At 33.0% G+C, this 23,716-nt stretch overlaps 1 protein-coding gene across 1 annotated transcript in view; it reads left to right on the top strand.

The window, feature by feature from the left end:
- The window catches only part of LOC123655396, a 68,640-nt gene that overhangs the window by 30,312 nt on the left and 14,612 nt on the right, over positions 1 to 23,716 (top strand). The window contains exon 3 of the mRNA XM_045591210.1: positions 15,242 to 15,383. Within this exon, the coding sequence (XP_045447166.1) occupies positions 15,242 to 15,383 (142 nt within the window). The remainder of the gene's footprint in view (positions 1 to 15,241; positions 15,384 to 23,716) is intronic.

Below are 23,716 nucleotides of genomic sequence, written 5' to 3'. Positions count from 1 at the left end.
TAGTTATTAGTCGGTGCTAGCGTATTTAAATACGTTCCGCAATGAACGTAGCTATTGTTTTCATTATTTAATTACTCTTCAGATGTTTTGATATGAGCGCTGAAATGTTTTTACAGTTTTTTTTATTGCTAACTTTATCTAATTTTAGTATTTTCGTGATTTGATAAGAAGTCTACGTTGGCGTCGTTAAAATAGTTAAAGCGAAATATATGTGCATCTAAACGTTTATCCTCGTCGAAATAATAGCTTATCATTAAAATTTGCACCCACGTGTTTATCCAAAGTGTAGTTTACGTCCCAGTGATTTCGTAGACAGTCGGCAAGATTCCGTCAAGCCAACAGTTATGCCGCATGCAGTTGAAATTTGCATGCAACTAAACTTCCCTCTCGTTCGTTCGTGTGATTCAATAAAGGTGACGCTTACCTAGTCGCTTCGGACAAGTTAATTCTGTCAAAGCTCTGCGACCTCGCCTTGCCTTTGTGTGCACTTGAAATGTACAAATTGCACCGCGGTCTGGAGGGGGAGGTCGGTGCACTCGACGCCCCCCGACGGCCGCCCTCATCGATTCCTCTTTGTTTAGAGCATTCGTCTTGAGATGCACTCATCTAGATCTCGATTTCACATTCAGCAACATCGAATCGATTCACTGGTATCTCTTTCCATCTTGTCGTTGATGGATTGAGTTCTGTACATATATGCGAATGAAACGAGACTCGGCGCTTGTGCCGTTTTGATTTAAATTAAAACCTGAATCGATCCGGATTATATCATCACTTTTATTTATTTTTATTCAAAATACAACAACATTTATAGTTAAGTAATAAAAATTCTTTATAACCTTAGTCTGTTATCAGTATTATATTAGTATGAAATAAAAGCGTGATAATTTGATTATCAAGCTCAAATAATACGAGTAATTTGAAAAAGACTACTGCTTTAATTACTATATATTCATAATATATTTCATAGAAAACAGATTAATATTTTTGTAAATAAATTTTTATTTGTCGATGATTACGAATCATGTTTTATGTGCTTTTAATTGTGAATGCAAACAAAACGATTATTTCAACAGTAATGCATATTTATTGTATGTGGTCATGTGTTATGAAGTTTTGTATAATGACTTAATATAACTGTCTATGACCGACCCCGATAGGTATATAATATAGGAAACCTATAATTGTAATATATCTGACATATTTTTATCGAATATTAATATTAGAATATCTACAAGCTAAATAGTTTTAATTATTGTAGTGCATATTTATTTTTAGGGCACTAAATATAAATTAATTCTCTTCAATTTACTTATATTTCCTTAAAAAATCTAAAAAATTCTTAAATATTTTTAAATAAATAAATAATTATTCAATTTTATTTAAAATTAAAAATTAAAAAAAAAACTTGTCTGTACCTTAGTAATTTTGTTTCGTACTAAAAATATAAATAAAACTAGTTTTTAACCGACTTCCAAAAAAGGAGGAGGTTCTCAATTCAACTGTATTTTTTTTATGTATGTTACATCAGAACTTTTGACCGGGTGGACCGATTTCGACAATTTTTTTTTTAATCGAAAGGTGGTGTGTGTCAATTGGTCCCATTTAAATTTATTTGAGATCTAACAACTACTTTTCGAGTTATATCTAATAATGCGTTTTTACTTGACGCTTTTTTCGTCGACCTTCGTTGTATTATACCGCATAACTTTCTACTGGATGTACCGATTTTGATAATTCTTTTTTTCTTGGAAAGAGGATATCCCTAGTTTGGTACCGTGATAAGGAAACCAGGATCTGATGATAGGATCTCAGAGAAATCGAGGGAAACTCTCGAAAATCTGCAATAACTTTTTACTGGGTGTACCGGTTTTGATAATTTTTAATTTAATCGAAAGCTGATGTTTTTCATGTGGTCACATATAAATTTTATCAAGATCTGATAACTACTTTTTGAGTTATCTTTGATAACGCGTAGTTACTTGACTATTTTTTCATCAATCTACGTTGTATTACTTGTCGATGAAATTAAAGTCGGTTTTTTTTCGTTTGTGAGTAAACACAATTATTAGAATAATTATGGTTCGTCAGATAACAAAGTTCATTATAATGTGTGCATTTATAATGTTAAATTAATACGTATGTTACTAATAAACCTACATTTATAAAAAACTTCTTAAACTTTAAACTTTCCTGTTTATAAATCTCTACTAACGCACTTGATTATGTTTTTGTTTGTTCGTTACAAAGTAACGCGCTTGTTTAAGATCGGGGATAATAAAAATAATTGGCTGTTGTAATGCTGTTTATTGAGCTAATTTTTTAGGCTAAAGCAAGATCCGTAGTTATTTCTTCTAAAGGTGAAGAGCAATAAAAGCAAACGCAAGCGAAACCACGCGGGCTGCTTAGTAAAAATGAGTTACAAAATTCTTACCACTTGTAACATTGAATGGCACAATAAACCGGATTTACTGTGTGAATATCATGTACTATAATCTACATAAGATTTATATTAGGTAATTTCGATGTGAATATTTTGTTAATGTTGATATAAATGACTAATTTGACATTTATCACATTAAAATATTTTATATGTTTATCAATAACACGATGGCATTTAGAACATTAAAATATTCAGTGTTATCACCTTGATGATCAAGCTTATTTGTGTTAGCAATTTAGATTTAAAATAATTTGTGTAACTAAATTTGCCTTGTGGTTTTAATTTAATTTTGATGTTTATCAGATTCGTTTATGGTTGAGCCGGACACGGTTCGTTCACGGCCCGGCATCCGCAAACTGCAGTTTAAACTCGGTGAGATAAAATTAAAAAAATAGTCGGTTTGTACCTATAGAGATATCGCATGTTGATTCATAACAAAATGCTGATTAGTTTTCGTTTTTGATTTGATTTCGAACTTGTCATCACAAAATAACTAGAACGCAGGCATCGTTGCCTAAGTTAAGAGCCTCGTACCAGATTGGAACCGATAAAAAACTGATCTCGAGATCCATATTATCATATATGTTTCGTCGGCGAGACGTGAGGTGATATTCTAAAGTCGTTCAAGCCGTATATGTTTCGTCAATAGACCATATACAGACAGGTTGAATACAAGCGGGACGCATTCAATTGAACTACAAAAATTACATATACATATTTTCTAAGCAATTAATGTGCAAGAAAAAAAAAAAACAGAAAAATCAGTTGAGATCTCTCAACAAATCTCAGACAGAAATCTCAGTAATAGCAATAGTTTGGGCACACGATAGATTTTTTAAATTGTGCTTAAAAAATCTATAGAAAAAAATATATATCGCCAAACTATAAATCAATCTTGTACCAAAGCTACTGCTTCTATTTTCCTAATTTTTTTTAACATGTAGCTTAGAATCGTATGCAGTATATTTGGTCTAACTTAATGCCTTTCGCTTGTATCCATTCTGTATAAACGAAAAACAATTTTTGAAATCGCACGGTATTCACGAGCCTATTCCATCGATTTCGTGGTGAACGGTCGTGAGGCAGCCGTTGATCCAACTGTCGGCGATATCATCTCGGCAACACGTTCAAACGCTTGGACGTTTATGGACCCATTACCTTATTGTTTACGACGGACGATTCTACACCTTATGCAATACTTCGATAAACCGAACAAACACGTCGTAAAGAGTGTCAGTTACTTTATATATATTTTTTTTTGCGAATATACAAAGTCGTGACGTGTCTACGGTTCTCGTGTCTACAGTTGTAATTTCAATGATTGGTATCAACAAAAGGTCCGCAGCGTTGCCTTTCTTTGTTGCAGATTAAAGGTCTCGCTTTTCCGCGTGGCAACATGTTTTCAAGTGACATTTTAGGATCGATGGAGGTCAATCGTTTTCGATTGTTCCTCGCAGTTAATGTTTTTTTTACTACCCGTTTCCGAGTTTAAATTTATATATTGTACATAAATAAAACCTTTTGTCAAGTAAAATGCAGTCGTGGAAAAATTAAAAGTCAGAAATTAAAATTTTACATCTACAGAAGTTTATCGTACATAAGTTACAACTACGTTAGTTAAAAAAAGTTAATTAAAATAATACATTGATGGAAAAAAGGTAATCAATCATACACAATATAAAATAACCAATGATAATTTTAAATAATACCGATAATGCTTGTACTATGTAAATTATAACCGTGTGTATTAGAAAAGTGGATTATAGATTGAGTAAAGGTGTTATCAAGACTAATGAGTATTGGATGCTAAATTTATGTAGTGGACTCAAAAGTTTATTTATATTAATAGTATCGTATAAAAATAAGGTTTGCGATCGAGTACCTATAATTGATGAAGTCTAAAAATACTTAATTTACTTAATTGATTCTTTCGCTATTACAATGTTGTGTTATATTACGCTACGACTAATATAAGCAATACAAGTATCAAAGCAACAGCAAGGGATATTTGGTACAAAATAATTTTGTAAACAAAACTTGCATATATAACGTTAAGAAAACTTTCAAAAACCCTTAGTTTTCAGTTTGATTTTCTTAATACACATAAAATTACTCGAATCGTCATAAGTTTTTCGTATGCCTAATAAAAAACGATAAGTGGATCGGTGAAAGAAATCGGTATATAACTATCTTAGAACAAGTATTTAAGACGTTAAATTGGTTTCTTAACTGTCGATCCCAACTTTCTCATGTAAGGTGAAAGTGCCGACCGAGCAGAGAATACTTTGGTCCATAGAGTCGGATATACGTTTGTCTTATAATCGACCGTATGACTATGACAATAAGGACCATCTATGTCTGTACACGATGGTCCGTCCCTGACTCCACGATCAGATACCGCGCCTAGTTTGAAATAATAACGTGGAAGATTGTGTACATTTCAATAAATTGTGTTTCATCTTTCTAATTTACATTATAAATTATCTAGCCATCTTATGTAATCTATATCACACAATGAAATTAGTTTTCGTCATTATTTGATTAAATTATAACTTCAGAAAAGTATTTTGTAGTTTTATTTTACGCTTTGATTATTACGTAAATTAAAAGATCGTTATCGCTCCGGATTGTATTGTGTATATTCATACGATTATTTATTTCGATAGTAACATTAGCTTGTATTTTTTTAAACATTAATTAATATGATAATACGTTTTAAGCTACATTTTTTTTTTCAAATTGAACTTGACTTTAACTAGACAGACAAACATTACATTTTTTTTCTTTTGGCATTGACTATCTAAAAAAAATAAATAAAATTAGAGTGTCTGTTTGTAATATTAAATTAACCGCTTGTTACTAAATGCACATATATAATTATGCCAAAATAACATTTTTACAATTTTTGTCTGTCTGTCTCTTTTTGTTCCGGCTAATCTCTCTTCTAATAAACGGCTGGACCGATTTTGACGGAACTGGCATTTAGCTGATCTAATAAGAAGTAACTTAGGCTACTTTTATTTTAGAAATTTATTTATTTTATAACTGTGAACTGTTAAATAACTTTTTTGTTAAATTCCACTCGGACGAAGTCGTGGGCACAGCTAGTGTTAAATATATTTCAAAAAACATTTTATTTAGGTTTACTAATAATGTCGCAAGAACGAATTCTTGAAATACAATATCTTCTGTTAATCATACTTTCTCGATTTCGCACAGAGCAAGGGAACAGTCGAACACGGAAGAACGTATATTAGTCATTCAATCCAGTGTTGCTCGTCCGCTTACAAAGATTCAACTTTCATCTTTTGTTTTTGTCTGTATTATAACACAAGTAAGTAGGTCTTCGAATTAGCATTTATAAAATTTCACTTTGGTTTAGTTTCTTCAAATGTACATAAATGGTATTTACTTTTTGTCGTTATCAGTTTTATTTATAAAGAATAGGTGTAGTAGTGTATTGTTATATACTTAAAATTACCATTAAATTTAACATTACTAGGTAATAAATTACGCTTCTATAAAAGAAATAGATTAGAACTATTATTATTGTTTGACATACTTATATGTTTTATTATTTTCACTGATGGCCATAATGAATTTAACAAATAAAGATGTTGGAATCTCCGCGTCGCTAGCCCGTACTTGGATCTGCAGCCATCGGTTGTTATAAACGATTCTATTAAATGGACTACATCATGTTTTATAAAAATAAAAATAGAGTGAACTGAGCTCATTGTAATCTTAGAAGTTTTATTAATTCAGAAAACATTTATCGTCATCATAAATAACATCGTTAGTTAGTTAATTTTGAGTGTCTAAAATACTCTGAGGATACAATCACTAAAGGTGGGCTCATACAATTCACCAGGCGTTTGTTATACAAGTTAACACGCCACACATGCCACAATAAAATGTGCCCAGAGACAGTTGGTGCGACATACTTCGGCAATCCGATGGCGCGATAGGGGCCGAGGCGGCTTACACTACACCTTTGTTTATTGACCATTGTGAGATCTACCGATGGCCGAATAGAATGGACCCATAGACAACAATGAACCATATCGCAAGTGAACAGCTCCTTCAGCTAGTAAATTCAATAGAATCATGCCTTGAAGAACAATGTTTTAACTTCTCTACTCATGATGTCTCATCCTAGCATAGACATGGAAATTAAATTATTAATATCTTTGTTCAAGTTACTTAGTGTATAATTAATTTGTCTTAATATACTTTAAACGACTTCATTTCCATTAAAATGCAACAATTGTTGCTGTTAACGTGTGCCTGTGCTTTTGACGTGGTAATAATGTTATATTAATGTTTGGTCTACTTTATCACTTAATTGATAACCGATAGATAGTAATCGTTACAAAAAACGTCATTAATTCCCTGCTTCATATCACGCACGATTAATCCTTAGACTACTTATTATGGTTACGATCACCGTGGTAACGTTTTGTAAATTATTCTTAGAAACGATTGCTCTTTACTTTTTTTTAGAAGAACATTTAGTGGGCGAATGTGTTTGCCGAGACTCGACCTGAATAAAGATTACCGGAGGGGAAAGTCGGAGCTCTTTGCGGCCACTTATCTTTCGACAACAAGATAATTACTCATGCAGTTTTGTGGTAACATATATAAACCGCGTATTAGCGCCCCTCGTACTTAAACATTTACACACGAGTGTATAATTAAATGGACACATTGACTGTGTAAGCGGAGCCAAAAGAAGGGTCTCCGTTCCGTGCTACGTAGAACAAACGGACACTGTTACTTTTATTATTAACGTAATGAAATATTTTGACATGTTTTATGCATATAATTAGGTAAACACACTAATTATATATTTTCATAAGAAATTGATGTTTTATTTTTTTGAACGTGTTTTTGTCTGATGGTGGCAGAAAGCATATTTCTAGAACTGTTACTGTGTAAGTCTACTTTGACACGTGTAACGAACTTTTGGCCGGTATGCCTCGCATCCTGATGCGAATGTGGGGGCACACAGACACACACATACGGCACGGACAAGTTTGGCACCAATAAATGTCACCATTAATTAGTGAACAGCGCTTGACGACGAGTCGGACAAATTGCACGACATTCATCATCACGTTAAGTCGATATGATTGAAATCGAAAATTCAATCTAAAAATTCTGAACTGGTTTGTTATTTGTATTATTTTTTTTTTCCATTATTCGAAGCATATAATATAATGGTTGTTAAAGCCGCAGTAATTAAAGCTGAGACGCTGAATAAGTATTTAAACGGTAGTTTATTTTTTTTTTCTCTTCTTTTGTCCGTTGGAAATAAAGCTCTTACAATGTATTTGACGAGTTATAAAGGACTAAAGTGCCGGTAATGAAAAGAAATATTTAAGTTAATGTTAAGTGCTATTTGTAATCGAAATATCGTACGTGAACACATGAATATTAATGACCCAATATACCAATTACGATGTTCGATGCATATAATCAACAAGGATTTGTGACGTTAATTTGACAGGTGAATCAATTTATAGACCAAACAGTATAATATGCAGAACAATGAATTATTCAAGGGCGAACTGTACCTATTAATTAGTGGTAGTTAAATTGTCATGCTCAGAACGGGGAGTGCCTGTCACTGTCCTGCGACATCCATCAGTCTGATTGTTTCTATATAATGACCAAAATTATATATAACGTTGATCGTGAGTACTTTACAAAATTGACTCTTGTTGCGATGGATATAATGGCTATAGTAGAACGGTATATCGATCATTTAATTTGGTCTATGGTCGGTTTTCGATCTAACTAGTGATTATGATTAAATACTACTTTGTTACGATTGCTTATTTTTTGTAATTCGTGTAAAAGGATAGTAACGATTCGGTAGTCATTTTGTAATAATGTCATTAAAAACCGAGTTTATTCTATGCAAAAATAAATAGTAAAAAAGCATAAATCCGGTTTTTTTATAAATATAACTTTTTCTTTATTAAATGTCTAATTACAATACTGCTTCTTTTATTATAAAATTGGATAAAAGAATAATTTATGCTTGAAGGTATTGTGACATGATTACAGTTAACTTTGAACTCAGACAAGAAGATTAAAACGACGCAAATCAGTGTCAAAAGGGCTGTAAGTAATATACCTATGACTATTTAATGAAATTTAACGTTTTAAAAGTAACATTAATTTAATTATTTAATTCAAAGGAGGTTTTTGTGAGGCTTGTCATTGTTTTCTAAGTATTACAAGGACGAATGTTTCTTTATGAAATAGGAAGGTACGTTTCCATAATTAATTTGAAGGTATATACAAGTTTTTTTTTGAATTATAAGCCAAATGATAAACAATTTTAACGTTAACTTTATAGATGTTTATTACAGAACATGATTAGCTTAAAATATAATATTTTTTACTATTAATTATTAATTTACACCCAGTGGTAAAAGTCCGAGTGGAAATCCTATTCAGTCTTACTGGACTATACCTACTTGTGTACGTCTACTACTTGTTGTGTTTATCTTATTAATATGATTATGATGCGCAAACAAAGTGTGCAGGTGAAGAAGTATTCTCATTAAAACACTAATAATTTACGTAGCCTTAAATGATGATACTTATACGTCCTTGAAAGTTATACAAGATGAGAAAATAAAACAAATGTTTAAGTATATATTCAGCAACATTTTTCACCATCTTTGGTACAAATACCTTGAAGGTATTAAACGTTCGTGGATAGAAACCATAAATATATGTTCGTAAGTTGTCATCCCGCTGACTTTTAAATAGACGTGTTAAATTTCCTTATAAGATATAATTGCTCGAGTCCGTTAAATTCCAACGATCATTCTTTACATTTAAAAAATGTGAAAATAAAATTGTAGCTCATTAAATGCTTACAAGAAAGTGAAGTCCAATAAACCTCAGCATCAGCTTCCTGTCAGTTGATTTTTAAAGAATAAACGATAAGTAGTGTTTAAATTCAGCTACGTAGTTGTTGACTTTAAATTTATCGTAATAAGAGTGTTTTTTTAATGAATCAATTTTTCATAATGCGTCTGAATCTCACTGCAGTGTTGTGTTTTTTAATTCTTGTACTTTTTGAACTTTTGCAAACAAGAAAAAATATTTTCCTCGTCTTTGATTATCGCGATGCGGTCAACGAACCCCGTTTCATAAGGTTTCGTAGATGCTTGAACCCTTATAAGTACCTCATATTTTTATCGTTATATGCTACTTTTTCTCGGAAGTCTTTAACCCCTAAAGGAGTATTGTTTTTATTTTTTTATGAAGGCATTTCATTACACCGTGTTTACCTTTTTTTATTCTATAATAGTATAATAATAGTATAAACACGTATTAACATAACGCATAACATGAACACAAGTGTATATAGCATTTTTATGTAAATTCTCGGAATCAATGTTCTTTTACATTAGCTCTAAACTTTCATTACAGCCTATACAGTCCACTGCTGGACAGAGGCCTTCACAAGTTTACGCCAAAAATAACGTGAACTCATGTGTTTTGCCCATAGTCACCACGCTGGGCAGGCGGGTTGGTGACCGCAGTACTGGCTTTGTCGCACCGAAGACGCTGCTGCCCGTCTTCGGCCTGTGTATTTCAAAGCCAGCAGTTGGATGGTTATCCCGCCATCGGTCGGCTTCTTAAGTTCCAAGGTGGTTGTGGAACCTTGTTATCCCTTAGTCGCCTCTTACGACACCCACGGGAAGAGAGGGGGTGGCTAAATTCTTTAGTGCCGTAACCACACAGCTCTAAACTTTGTCATAATTAAATTTTAAAGTAAAATACCTAAGGGTGCCAACACATCACAGACATATGTATGTAATTATGCTATTGATAATTCCTAATCATACATTCGTCTTATCGCAAATATTAATTTGCAAATAAGTATTAGTATTTGCGTAATATATGATTATGCAAACAAACAATAAACCAAATCGAATGATTGATTGATTTATGATAATACGTTAATTATTATAGCGTACATAGTGATAACAGTGTGAAGTGTGTGTGTGCTTTTAGTAACAGCACGCTAAGCATGTTGAGCTGCCGAATAACTAACAAAGTATGTTAACAACGTTTCTAGAACATATTAGTATCGCAAACAAATTAAAGAAACGATCTATTTCAATTTGAAACGAAACTTGTTTTTTACTTGTAGTATTTTTATATTTTTCCCGACAACTTTAATTTGTATATGTTTTGTATCGATTCCCTGATTCGTATACTACAATAAACTGTATTCAAAACAAGTGTCGATCTTTTATAATGCATCATGACGCCTATTGCCTAAAAAAAAGGGTAGTGAATGAAAGGTGAGCAATTAGCAGAAGATTTTTTTAAAACGTCCCTATATTAAGAACTACCGTTTGCATTAAAAAAGTTTTTATGGTAGTTAGCTTGTTTATTGAGGACGGTTATAGGCCATAAAATATCACTCTACGGCTCAGAATCGTGGTTGTAACCATAAAAGTCAATCAAGCCGGCGAGTATCGAAACGGGAATGTAATATCTGGAAACGTTTAGTAGCTAGTTAAAACGTTAAATGATAATTGTAAGTTGCAATTAAAGACATAATGGATTGTTTGACTAAGGTCCGGTGCTTATAATCGTGTTGATTACGAACCGTTAAATTTAGGACAAGTCTTGTTCGAAGTGTAATTGGGAAGGCACGTTTATAAAACAGTTAGACGTTGTTAATTTGTTAAATACATTGAAGGTTAATATTTTGTTTTAAAAGGGAAGTAAAGATGCTGGTTGTTTAGGCCAGTATTGTAATAGTCGTTTACCATTACAAACAAAACGTCCTTTCAACACGAGTATCGGGACGGGTAAGTAATTTTAAAGGAGTGGAAGCGTAAACATGCGGCGTGTAACCACAATAGCTTTAAACTGAGCCTCGCAATCGCAAAGTGCAAAATAACACGAAAACAGCTGTCACCACAAACGTGATTTGGGTAATGTACCTATTCGTTTATTTGACACTTGCACAATACATTGAAATATAAATATGCGGTACAAGGCGACCAAATAACAAATAAATACCAAATATAACTATTTTATGTATATAATATAGACTTATATACACATATAGTACCGTTATATAACCGAATATGCACAAAAATAGCAGACGAATACGAACTTGTTTCTGTACTATATATCAATTGAATATTAGGTACCTAGAATGTCTCTTTTACTTCGCTTCGCTCGCTTCAGCCTTTAATATCCCACTGCTGGGAATAGGCCTCTTTCCCCGTGTAGGAGAAGAATCAGAGCTTAATCCACCACGCTGCTCCAATGCAGGTTGACAGATTTATTTATTACTATGAGTAACGATCGCTATCAGGTGTACATGATAACCACCGGAACTGATGGCTTAACGTGCTCTCCGAGGCACGGTGGGGAGACCCACAAGGATTGCACAAACATGCAGACCATAAGTTTATCATGTGCGGGGATCGAAACCGCAACCGCCAGCGCAACAGCCACAAACGAGTGCTGTTACCGTTGCGCCAACGCGCTCATTCACTTATTGTTTGAAAAGTCACATCGTGTTTTAATCAGACTTCAATTAAATGTTTGAAAAGCGAATGGTTGTTTTTTTATAACAAAGAAGTTAAACTAGAACCTTGATCGATGAAAATAGGTACTCATTTTACATACTCGTCATCGCCAAGTGGATGAATGAAATGGCCAGTCGTAGTCATATACATATATTTAAAGAGGAAAATGGAAATTAAGATGTCTAAACAAGAGAATGAATTAATGTCGTGAACAATGTTTATTGTCCTTTCACTCCCATATCTTCTCTATATATATTAATAGGTGAAACAAAAACTTTGTACCCCTTTACGAAAATTGCGCGGACGGAGGAGTATGAAATTTCGTGCACTTATAGTTTATATACAGAAAACAGAATGCTAATATATTTTTTAATTATGCATACATTAAATCAATTATAAAAAAAATAACATTACACACACTACCATGCATTTGACGTTGTACACACGTATATCTTTTGTTTATTATTATAGATGTATAATCTTTGTTCTTTGACAACAGAATCTTTATAATGTTTAAATTTATAATTTAAATTAATTATGCTCGAATATCGACCAGTGGTTAACCACTAGTGTTTACAAATATCACAAAGTACCTAATACTTGACGAAACTAAGTACCGATGACAGTAATAAGTGCATTAGCAGTAAAAGTTGTCGTTATACGACTAACACCATCACATCCGGATGTTTTCGAGGACAAAGTACATGTTTGTTTATCGGTCTCGATCAGGCGGAAAAGTTAGGAGTATTAATTTATATTAGTTTGGAAAATTTATAAATGGTTGAAAGTGTTGGACTTGACTTGTAAATCAATAAATGAAAAATATACGTTAAAGCTATTAATATCTAATGAAATATTTAAACAGGAAGATGCTGTTTAGTAAAACCCAGTTGTGATAAATTATACTAAATGTAGAAAAGAACAGATTCTTTCATAGATATAACGAAGATTTAAGTTGCAACATAAAACGGTTACACCCACTTCTAGTTGCTTTACAAGCAGACCACATAACATTAAACTGTTGATTTATCTCTACGTAAAATTTGCTCGATTTATTTTTTTATCCGACATCGTTAAACCATGGAATTCAAAATAATCGATGGTTAAAGTTTATGTTCCGCACTGAAGCGTGTCATTAAATTAGAATCTGATCGTTCAAAAAGTTACTTTGTCATCGAAACTCCACGAATTACCAAACCGTATTTAAAGTAACGTGTATGATATTGATATGTTTTATTACTATTGTTAAAGTAAAATAGTGGCATAACGGTTTTCAAACTTACTGTAGTAATTAAGATTTTTACTCGTTTTCATTTTTATTAGTACGAATTCAACAATATATTGAATAATGTTTTACGCTTTCGCTTCTTCCGTATACGTAACACATACAGGGGCGTAATTGTGTATACTCTGTATAGTATTCTTTGTAAAAATCCTTTATAAATTGAGTCATAATAAACATACATAAAATGTATGGTAAATAAACGAACGTTGATTAAAAAACTTTTATCGTGTAATTCTGAATTTACGCGCACCGGAATTCAGTACAAAATATTTGATACCGTATAATACACCTACTCGCTGTTGTTTAGCTGTGTCAGTAAATGCCGTGGCAATTTGTGTGTGCAGCCATGCAGAGGGGGCGCTCATCCGTAATGAATGTCGAATGCAATCACACTTCCAACAGCGCATCTGCGTGTCGCTTTTATTGAGTGGATTTTACTAATTCATCTTATCTAAAAATAATGTCGAGTAGCATTTGTTGATAAATATTTTAATCATCTTATAACGTATAGTTTAAAACAACGGGTAAAATCATAAAATTTTGTTCACGAGGTCTTAATATAAAGATGGTAAAGACTAGTCTGGAAATGCCTAAATGGCTATAAGTAAGTTATGTTTTTTGACGTGTGTTATGTTATATATAATTATGGTGTACAATAAAGTATAAATAAACAATTAAAAATAAGATCGATTAAAACGATCTTTCAAAAGCTTAATTGGACGATAAGTTTGTAAGGAATTACTACCGTGTCAATTTATTTAAAAATAATTAATTAATTGTTAATTACATTTTAAGATCTACTTCAAGCAAGCAGGTTCTTTTGTGAGTACTAATCCGAACTTATGAGATTATATTATCTTTCTAAGAAAACGACGTCTTACAACAATTTACTTATATAAAGCCGATAAATCCTTTAAATACAATGTGAATATTTTTTTAATTGAACTGCTAGATCCTATGAGTGACGTATTGAAACGAACAAACACGCAATAAACTTTATATTGTTAGTAATGACAACTTCATATCGAGATACATATTGATTTTAACAATTATTATTTATATCTTTAATTTAGGTTGGTAGTAATTATGTTATACAGCCAATGATTTTTGATACTTGTACAAAGAAATTATGGAGTTTTGATAAAGCTTTTTAATAATAAATCAATATTTATGTTTATATAAAATCGTGCCTGTTAAATATTCTCGAAGTCTCCGAGTCCTATAATACTAAATTAGCATAAACTAAATATGGCTGTGTCGAGACCAATTATTAAGAAATTTTAGTTATTAACGGTAATTTCAACGTAGATTACATCATGTTTTATTGCTTTAAAGGTAATTCGTACGCAATTAATCTCGAAAATGAGACGTAAATAATAGTCTGTAAAGTAATTTGAAAAATTGGATAATGATTGTATTTTGCTTTCGTAATATAACTTCGTAATACTACGCTGTAAATGTATACCTATTATTTCTTCGATTAAATAAACTATTTATTTATTTAAATCATTATTTGGATTATTTTGTGCAACGGTACTTTTAAAATGTTAGGTTTCCTCAACAACAAAAATATATATATATATAAATATAACTTATGAATATCTTATTAAAAGTTCGCGTTACTTCTTCAAAACGGTTCGACCAATTTTTTTTTTTGTAGATATAGGTACCTATTGTACCTATTTGTTAGGTCTGAGAATAGATCGTAGGATCGTTTTTTATACTCCTAGGTGATAATTGTATCTACGCGTATGGCGCTAGTCAGCTAGTAAAAGAACTACGAGTATAACAGACAATAAAATGTATACCTAATCGTATTGATTACACAATAATGTTTTACGTTGTTATTTCAATAAATTACAGTTAGAGATCGTAAAACGCGTCTGTAACATTAATGACCTATAAAAAGTGTCAATCAATCGTCCTCAGGTGGTGAGCAAGCCGTATCAAGTGGCGGCGGGCGCCGAGCTGACCAAGTTGTGCAACCACAAGCGGAAACTCCTTGCGTCGCTGCAGTCACGTGTCCAGTCGCCGGTCACGCCGCCTCCCCAAGCGATCGACCAGATAAAAGGTAAAGTACTATTATATCACCTAATAAAACCATTGAGGTAGGGCGACTCCATTCAGTCTCCACTCCAGCAGCCTGACTGGGGAAGTACCTCGACCTTACAATAGATCACAGCTAGATAATATGTCGAGGGGTAAGCAGCAACGCGTTTCCGTTGCTTCCGGTGTTGCAGGCCTATAGGCTACGAAACAGCTTACCTTCATGTAGCCCATACGCTTGTTTGCCAATCTTCGTATATGTGTATATCCGTATGTATCGATCCGTTGTATATTAAAAAAACTAGTACTTGTAAACACTAATATACTACGTTCGTATCGTTGCCTAGCAACGAGTTTGATGATGTCAACAAAATATAAACAGTTCCGAAAAGTGTCTATAATACATTTGCGTTAGGACAATAATGTGCCATTGTTATCTATCACATAGCTTAGACTAACCTCTTAACCAATTAAATCGTAGTAATTTAGATTGCCATGTTCAAATTAACCAGTTGAAGGTAAATTCAAACACGCGTTCTTATTTAATAAGATTTAATTGATCAATGGTCGCGGCTAAGTGACAGCGATGAGTTACTTAAACTCGTTATTATTTTCTTTTTAGACTATAGATTTAACAGAATATTTAAAACAGTTATTCGTTTGTATTATAATAATTGATACTTTATAAAATGTTACCTAACTTAAACTTTAAGAAAAACGGAAAAACAAACAGAAGCGTAAAGAGTAAAAAATAAAAGTAAGCATCCTTTGTTCTTAGGTTTCTTTGATGGAGAAGCCATTTTATGAACACTTTGAAATCAATTTGACTAAAGCTTAATTGTTTTGTTTGTATATAATTACTGTCTTTTTTTCCTTATAACATACTTTATTAAATTATTAACAGAGTAACATAAATCTATATATTATATAATTACGTGAAGAAAAATCTTTGTACCCCTTTTTTAAAAAATTGCAGGGACGGACGAGTACGAAATTTCGTACACTTATAGTTTATATAGAGAAGGAGTGCAGAATATGCTAATTTTTTTTTTTTAATTGTGCGTAAAAATATATTAAATCAATAAAAAAAAAAAAAAAATTACACAGATTACCATGCATTCGACACACACACGCATATTCTATATAACTCTTTTGTTGATTGTCAAAGTCAAATTATTATTTTTTTTAAAAAGGTTCTTTATTTTAAATTTTTACCCGAGTAGAAAAAAGGTCAGGCTCAACCAGATCATGTATCTGGACCGGATCAGGATAGAATAAGGCATGCCTGATCCGGCAAGCTCTTTCAGGACCAGGTCCGGTCCAGACAAGGATAGCCTGATATAAAATATAATCAAGTATGGTAAGGCATAGTGGATCAGGACCAGGTCCGGTCCAGACAAGGATAGCCTGATGTAAAATATAATCAAGTATGGTAAGGTATACTGGATCAGGACTAGGTCCGGTCCAGACAAGGCTAGCCTGATGTAAAATCTTACCAAGTATGGTAAGGCATACTGGATCAGGACCTGGTCCGGTCCAGATCAGGATGGCCTGAAAGAAATGACGCGAACTGAGCCTGAATCGCGCTATTAATGTTTTTAAGCGCACTTAGTATATATACAGTTATCAGGACAATCTAGCATCCAGTAGTCCATTTCTACACAGTGAAGCAGTCGTAAGTAATAGGAAATAGTAGTTAGTAGTTAATCATTAGAAGTTAATAAATAAAATTTAATTAATAATAATAATTAATTAATAACATAAAAATAAATAAAAATAATTAATATATAAAGTAAAAACATAAATAAATAATACATTGGAAAAAATAAACGGAAATAAATATTATAATAATTATGTTAATACATATTTATATCAATTCGCTTTTTTTTGTTAAACAATTTTTTCAAAAATATACATTCGTGTTTTTTAAAAGGACCGAACCGAACCCGCTGATCAGGATGAGATGAGATTTCCTGATCAGGTCCAGATCAGGAAATCTCATCTCATCCTGATCAGGTCCAGACCAATCATCTGCGTTACATGCCTTATCTAGTCCTGATCAGGCATGCCTGGTCCGGTCCTTCTAAGGAAGACGAAAAAATTTCTACTCGGGTAATTGTGGTCGAATTTCGACCTCTGGGCGACCACTAGTATATATAACTACGTTTATATGATAACTACGTATATATGTGATATATAAATCTATGTTATTTCACGAGTAACGTGTCAGCTTGTAACATCCTACTGCTAGGCATAGGCCTCTTTCTCCATGTAGGAGAAGGATCGGAGCTTAATCGATCACGCTGTACCACTGCGGGTTTGCGCATATATTCCCTACTTCACTTCAGCCTATCGCACTCCACTGCTGGACATAGTCCTCCTCAAGTTCGCGCCAAAAACGGCGCGAATTCATGTGTTTTGCCCATAGTCACCACGCTGGGTAGGAGTGTTCGTGACCGCAGGGCTGGCTTTATCGCACCGAAGACGCTGCTGCCAGTCTTCGGCCTGTGAATGTCAAAGCCAGCAGTTCGATGGTTATCCCGCCATTGGTCGGCTTTATAAGTTCCAAGGTGGTAGTGGAACTGTGTTATCCCTTAGTCGTCTCTTAATACACCCACGATAAGAGACGTGCAGGCTATATTCTCTACTGCCGTAACCACACAGTTCAGATATTCCCTACTGTATATTCCCTACTATATATATTCCCTACTATGAGTACTTAACGATTGCTATCAGGAGCTAATGATAAGAACCGGGACCAAAAAATAGTATTTATTGATTGTAAAATTTCTATAATAATATTAAAAAGCAAAAAAGTTTGATTGTTTGTTTGGATGCGCTAATCTCAGGAATTACTGATTCGAATTGGAAAATACGTTTTGTTTTCGATAGCTCATTAATCGAGGAAGGCATAATCGTAATTAAAACACAAGATTTTAGCACGTTTTTCCACAAATTAACACGAGTGAAATCGGGGCACAGCTAGTTTTTATATCTTTTTATAATTGATTTCATCTTTAACAGTGTATTTAAAATCTAAACGAACAGTTGAAAAGAAAATCTTTTTTAACGTGAACGGAATTACTTTTTAAGAAATACTTTTTTTTTAAATTGCAGTCTGTATTTTATTTTACTTTATAGGACCGGAACAGTACGGTAGTCATCAATGTGGCTGCCTGGTGTCGTAACAAAGTAAAATGCAATATACGATTATACGTATAATACAAACACCGTGAATCCTCTTTCTATTGAATAGTAGCGACCCGCCCCGGCTTCGCACGGTTGCAAAAACTATCAGTGTTCCTCTACGATATTTTATGCATGTATTATACATATAAAAACCTTGCTCTGGTATCACTCTATTTTCTAAATAAAATCGCATCGAAATCCGTTGCGTAGTTTTAAAGATCTAAGCATACAGACAGCGGGAAGCGACTTTGTTTTATTATTGTATGTAATGATATTCGACAACCGTTCTGGTTAAGTAGTTGGATTAGGCGCCTTAAAGTCAGGGGTCACGGATTCGGTTCCCTCTAGGGGCAGACAGTTGAACTTCTACAAGTTATTCAATTATAGTTATTCTGATCTCGGTGTATATAACTGTCGTGCCTCAGAGAGCAATTAAATTAATCGGTCCTGTTTATTATCGTAGATATCTGATAGCGATTGTTATTTATAGTGAGAAATTTATCCGCCAACGCGTCAAGGAATGGCGTGTTGGACTGAGATCCCCACCTACCCTTCTTTTCATATCCTACTAAGATATCTTCGCTCAGTATTGAAACGTTCGATCATTTCAATGCATAAGAAATACAACAATTATTTTATATCCAATCGATTAGTGCTATCAATATAAGTCAAACCCTTGTCCTTGGTCTTATGTCCCTAGTTGTTTCGTATGCCTTTTATATTGAAGAATTATTATGTAGTAATATATTAATTGTTTTTTTGAAGTAAAATGTTTTTTTCGCACGCTTGACTTGGAGAGTAAGCTGGTGAATGCGTGACGAGAGAGTTACGAAAAGTGTGATCAGACGAGACGAAAGGAAGTTGAGAGGGTGATATAAGTTGGTAAAAATAGAAAAAGAGAGAGTTACGTTTCGTAAGTTTTACTTCAGTCGTTTGGTCTAAAGCACACTCGTTTTTTTTTTTAACATTCATTAAATTTTAATTACAGAAACTGTGTCACTTTAGGATAATTTATTAGAAAAGTGGTAAAACGATTTGTTGATAACGTACTGCGTTTTAAATACGAAGAAAGTATTAAGCTTTGACTAGCCCGGTGGCGCAGTTTGTAGTGGCCCTGCTTTCTGATTCGCTGGTTTTGGGTTCGATTCCCGCCTATGTCCGAGTGTTATATTTGTTTTCATTAATCTATGTATTCTTTCTATGTATATTTATCAACGAAAAAAATATTTAGCTATAACAGTCGGCTGTTACCTATACCAAGCGTTAACTGAGGTAGGGCACAGCAGGAAATTTCCTGCTCAAAATATGGAGCAGCCCGACTAGGGTAGTACCTCGAACCTACAGAAGACCACAGCTAAATAAAACTGTTTTGAGCAGTATTGTGTTCCTGTTGATGAGTAAGGTGACCAGAGCTCCTGCGGGAGATTGGGGATATGGTCGGCAACGCGCTTGCGATGCCTCTGGTGTTGCAGGCGTCTATAAGCTACGGTAATCGCTTACCATCAAGTGAACCGTACGCTTGTTTGTTGACCTGGTTATATAAAAAAAAAAAAAAATCTCAACGGTAGAACCTAGTTTAGATTATATGAAGGTAGCTTCAATATCCATAATTAAATGAAACAACCCATAGGTAATGAACTACTGATCAGTTTTTATGATACAAGTCCAACGTAACTATTATCCCAATACACAAATACACAAAAGGTAAGTTTTAAATCCCTTTAACGTTTCAAACAATATCATAAAAGCCAAAGCGATTATTATTACATTGGAAAGGTATTCATTGTTGTTAAGGTGTACAATGCATTACGTAACAGTGCCGATCGATGCCTTTCGAATAGGACTCGTTTGCTTTAGTTCGTACATTATTATCCTCTTAGCGTACGGGCAGGCGTTACGATGCAATCTCCGCATTCATCCCTCTCATCCAATTACACAGTGTGAACCCAATAGGATTAGTACGGGATACGACAGGCGACTTCGATAGCTTGTTTTGTTACTTACCTTATTTTGACGATACCGTACCTTATTGTGACGGTATAAATGATTTTTTGTTAAGTTGGATTGATTTTGATGTTTTTTGTTTCTTGTTTATTTTATATGAATGTGAATAAATGTACTTAAGTACTCAGTGATGCAAATATCGCTATCAGATAATGTGTTAATAATTTTATAACGCCAGATTAAATGATAAATATGTACATTTATTATATTGTTGTTTTTAAGTATTTAAATGATAATTTTGTTTTGAGATATGTAACCTGGATTTAAATTTTTTTAACTATATTTACCTACTTCGATGTAATATAGATATTAAAAAAATATCATATGTGTACGTTGCTTAATTAATTTAGAAATATCGTATCAATATTTCCGTTAATATTATTTGGCAAATTTCACAAGAAAATAAACTGTAAACACAGCGCGCAGTGGGATTACGTAGTATGAGCAATTTGTAATATAGCCTTGCCGGAGCAGGAATATGTTTACCGTGGTAATTATATGTTAACTATTATATTTGTGTAATATTAAGAACATTAAAATTAAATACATTACGGTACTCAAAACACGTTATAGCGAAACGAAACCGTAAAGAAATAAAAAAGTAAATAAAAAGAAAATGTCACGTGGGAATGAGTCAAAGTTAAATTGCCATCTATTTTAAAGAGAGGCAACACTGAAAAGTGGTAGCCGGGAAGAGTTGTTCCTTGTAACAAAGAGGGTAGAGCGATCTCTTTGTTGTTAAGTGGCGGAGGGAGGCAGCGGCTTGAATAGGTGGGCAAGTACTACGTCAGCGTCAGTCCGTTTGGGTGTAACAACCTGCAGCTACCGACTCCCCGTGCCACCCGTGTGTTTTTATTCACTTATGCTAATTTTACAACATTGTCGCCTCCCGTTTAAAGATTTACTTGACCCTTTCAAAGGACACGTGTTTTATTTGTATGGACTCGAGGATAAACATTTACTTGACCTTTTTGTTTTTACTTTAACACGCCTTTATTAATTATCTAATGTAATCTTACAGTAGTACAGGCGATTGTGTGTGAATTTAAAACGTATTTTTATATCAGTTAATAATGACTCATATATTGACGCGTCACTTCAATCAATATAAATATGTAAATGTGTCTCAAATTATCGTTTATATTAATTTTATCTCAGGAAATTAATAAGCAACTTAAATAGATCACAATATACCTAATAGACCGTGTTCAATATAAGAATGAAAAAATCAAAACTCGTAACGCATTGACGTAAGAAATTATACGAAATGGCTTATGATAATTTTAAAAAGTTACTTATGAATTTTCCTTAAATAATTGCCTCGATGTCTGTACAAAAAGAACGTTAATAAAATAAAGTATTTAATGAGTTCTTTGTACCGATCGTATTTAATTTGGTTACTTAATTTACATCAGGAGGCAAAGTCTGCGGCACCAATTATGTATATATATTTGTTTCTTTTAATAAATGCTTTTAGTACCAGTCATGTATCTGGAACCTGTTATTCAATGATTATATTCGTAAAGACGTAAAATCACTATCTTAAGGATAAGATCGTTTTTTACATTGTTGTTTTTATTGTTGTGTAAGTTTGTATTTTGCTGTTTAGTAAATATTATATACTTAATTAGATATTGTACTCAAGACTGCCAACAGAACTCTATTAAGTCCGATTCTTATACGACCGTTTAATCTTTGTTATCGCAATAACGACGTTTAATATTCTCACAGAATGGGTACCCATTATTGTGATATGACAAAACGTCATAAAATAAAATAAAATTAAATTAAAAAGTGGCATGGTGCCATAAAATATATGTGTTTATTGTAATTGCGTTAGTTTTTTTTTTTTTTTTCTTTTATATAACTAGGTCGGCAAACAAGCCTATGGTAAGCGTTTACCGTAGCCTATAGACGCATGCAACACCAAAAGCATCGAAAACGTATTGCCGACCCTGCCCCCGACCCTTCCCAGCAGCTCCGGCTTGAGAACAGCGCTATTTAGCTTTGATTTTCTGTAAGGTTGAGGTAACAGTTGGGCTGTTCCAGATGGCTGTGGCCCCACCTGTGAAAAAGACATTGCTATACACAACAATGGTAACTGTTTTCGATGAAAATTTTGATTTATACTTATCAGTTAATATCTATAATAATGTGGTTAATTTTATCGAATTGACATAGTTTTGTTCAGATCTAGGGTCAAGGCATTTATTTCAATATTTATTATTTTTTGCTTTATACCATAAGTTATTATTATAATTGACATGACTTTCTACACGAGTGTTTTGAATAATTAAGCTCATATTAGACTTAACATAGATATGATTGAATATGACGACATGTTGGCCCAGTTGTCACAGTAACTAGATAAATTACCGCACTCGAGAGTCTTTTATACGTCATACAGATGAATGCTTTAATCTGGACATCTGTGTCTATTGCTGTGTATGTTTCCGGACTTTCGAAACAGGATTACCAATTTCTTGGTTTCTCGAGTGTCAAGCGTTTATTTATGCTTATTTAAATTATGTATATTAATTTACCCGAGACGTAAATATAACAAACAAAAATATTTGTAGGTGTCTATTTAACATTAGTTAGTATGCACTTGAACAGATTTCGAGACATTTTAGTATGTCGCCGAGGATAAAAAAATAAAAAGGTTGGAAACCGAACATTAACTCTGCTTTAATGAAAACACTTTTGCGTTTGAACGAAGCGAGAAGCGTAACAGCCAACTCGTAGTAACGTTCAGTAAGCGTTTAGAATACGTTAAGGAACTCCGGAAAATGTTTGCGTAATCTTTTTTTAATTAAACGCCCGAAATGTGTACGTAACGTTGTATATGTTTATATGATGCTTTCAGTTATAATGTTATTTGATTTTCTTATTTTAAATATAAACATGGACGTTTTGTTGTTCGGCGTATTTGCCTGTTACTCTGCTTTATTCTTTAAGATATCTACGACTGTTACATAAAACATGTACTATACTAAAAAATAATGAAGTAACAATAAAAAAAAATTATGTTTTTCTAGTTCGTGAAGTGATTGTTCCGTATTACTCGGTCTGGGTTCTTATTATCATATTAAGTTCTTCACAAACGTAAAGTACTAAACATGTTTTTTTTTTACACACAAACGACGCCGTTACTGTATTAATTTA

Source organism: Melitaea cinxia, chromosome 7 (assembly GCF_905220565.1).
Source record: "Melitaea cinxia chromosome 7, ilMelCinx1.1, whole genome shotgun sequence".
Classification (NCBI taxonomy): Eukaryota; Metazoa; Arthropoda; class Insecta; order Lepidoptera; family Nymphalidae; genus Melitaea; species Melitaea cinxia.
This window is presented reverse-complemented; position numbering and strand designations above follow the sequence as displayed.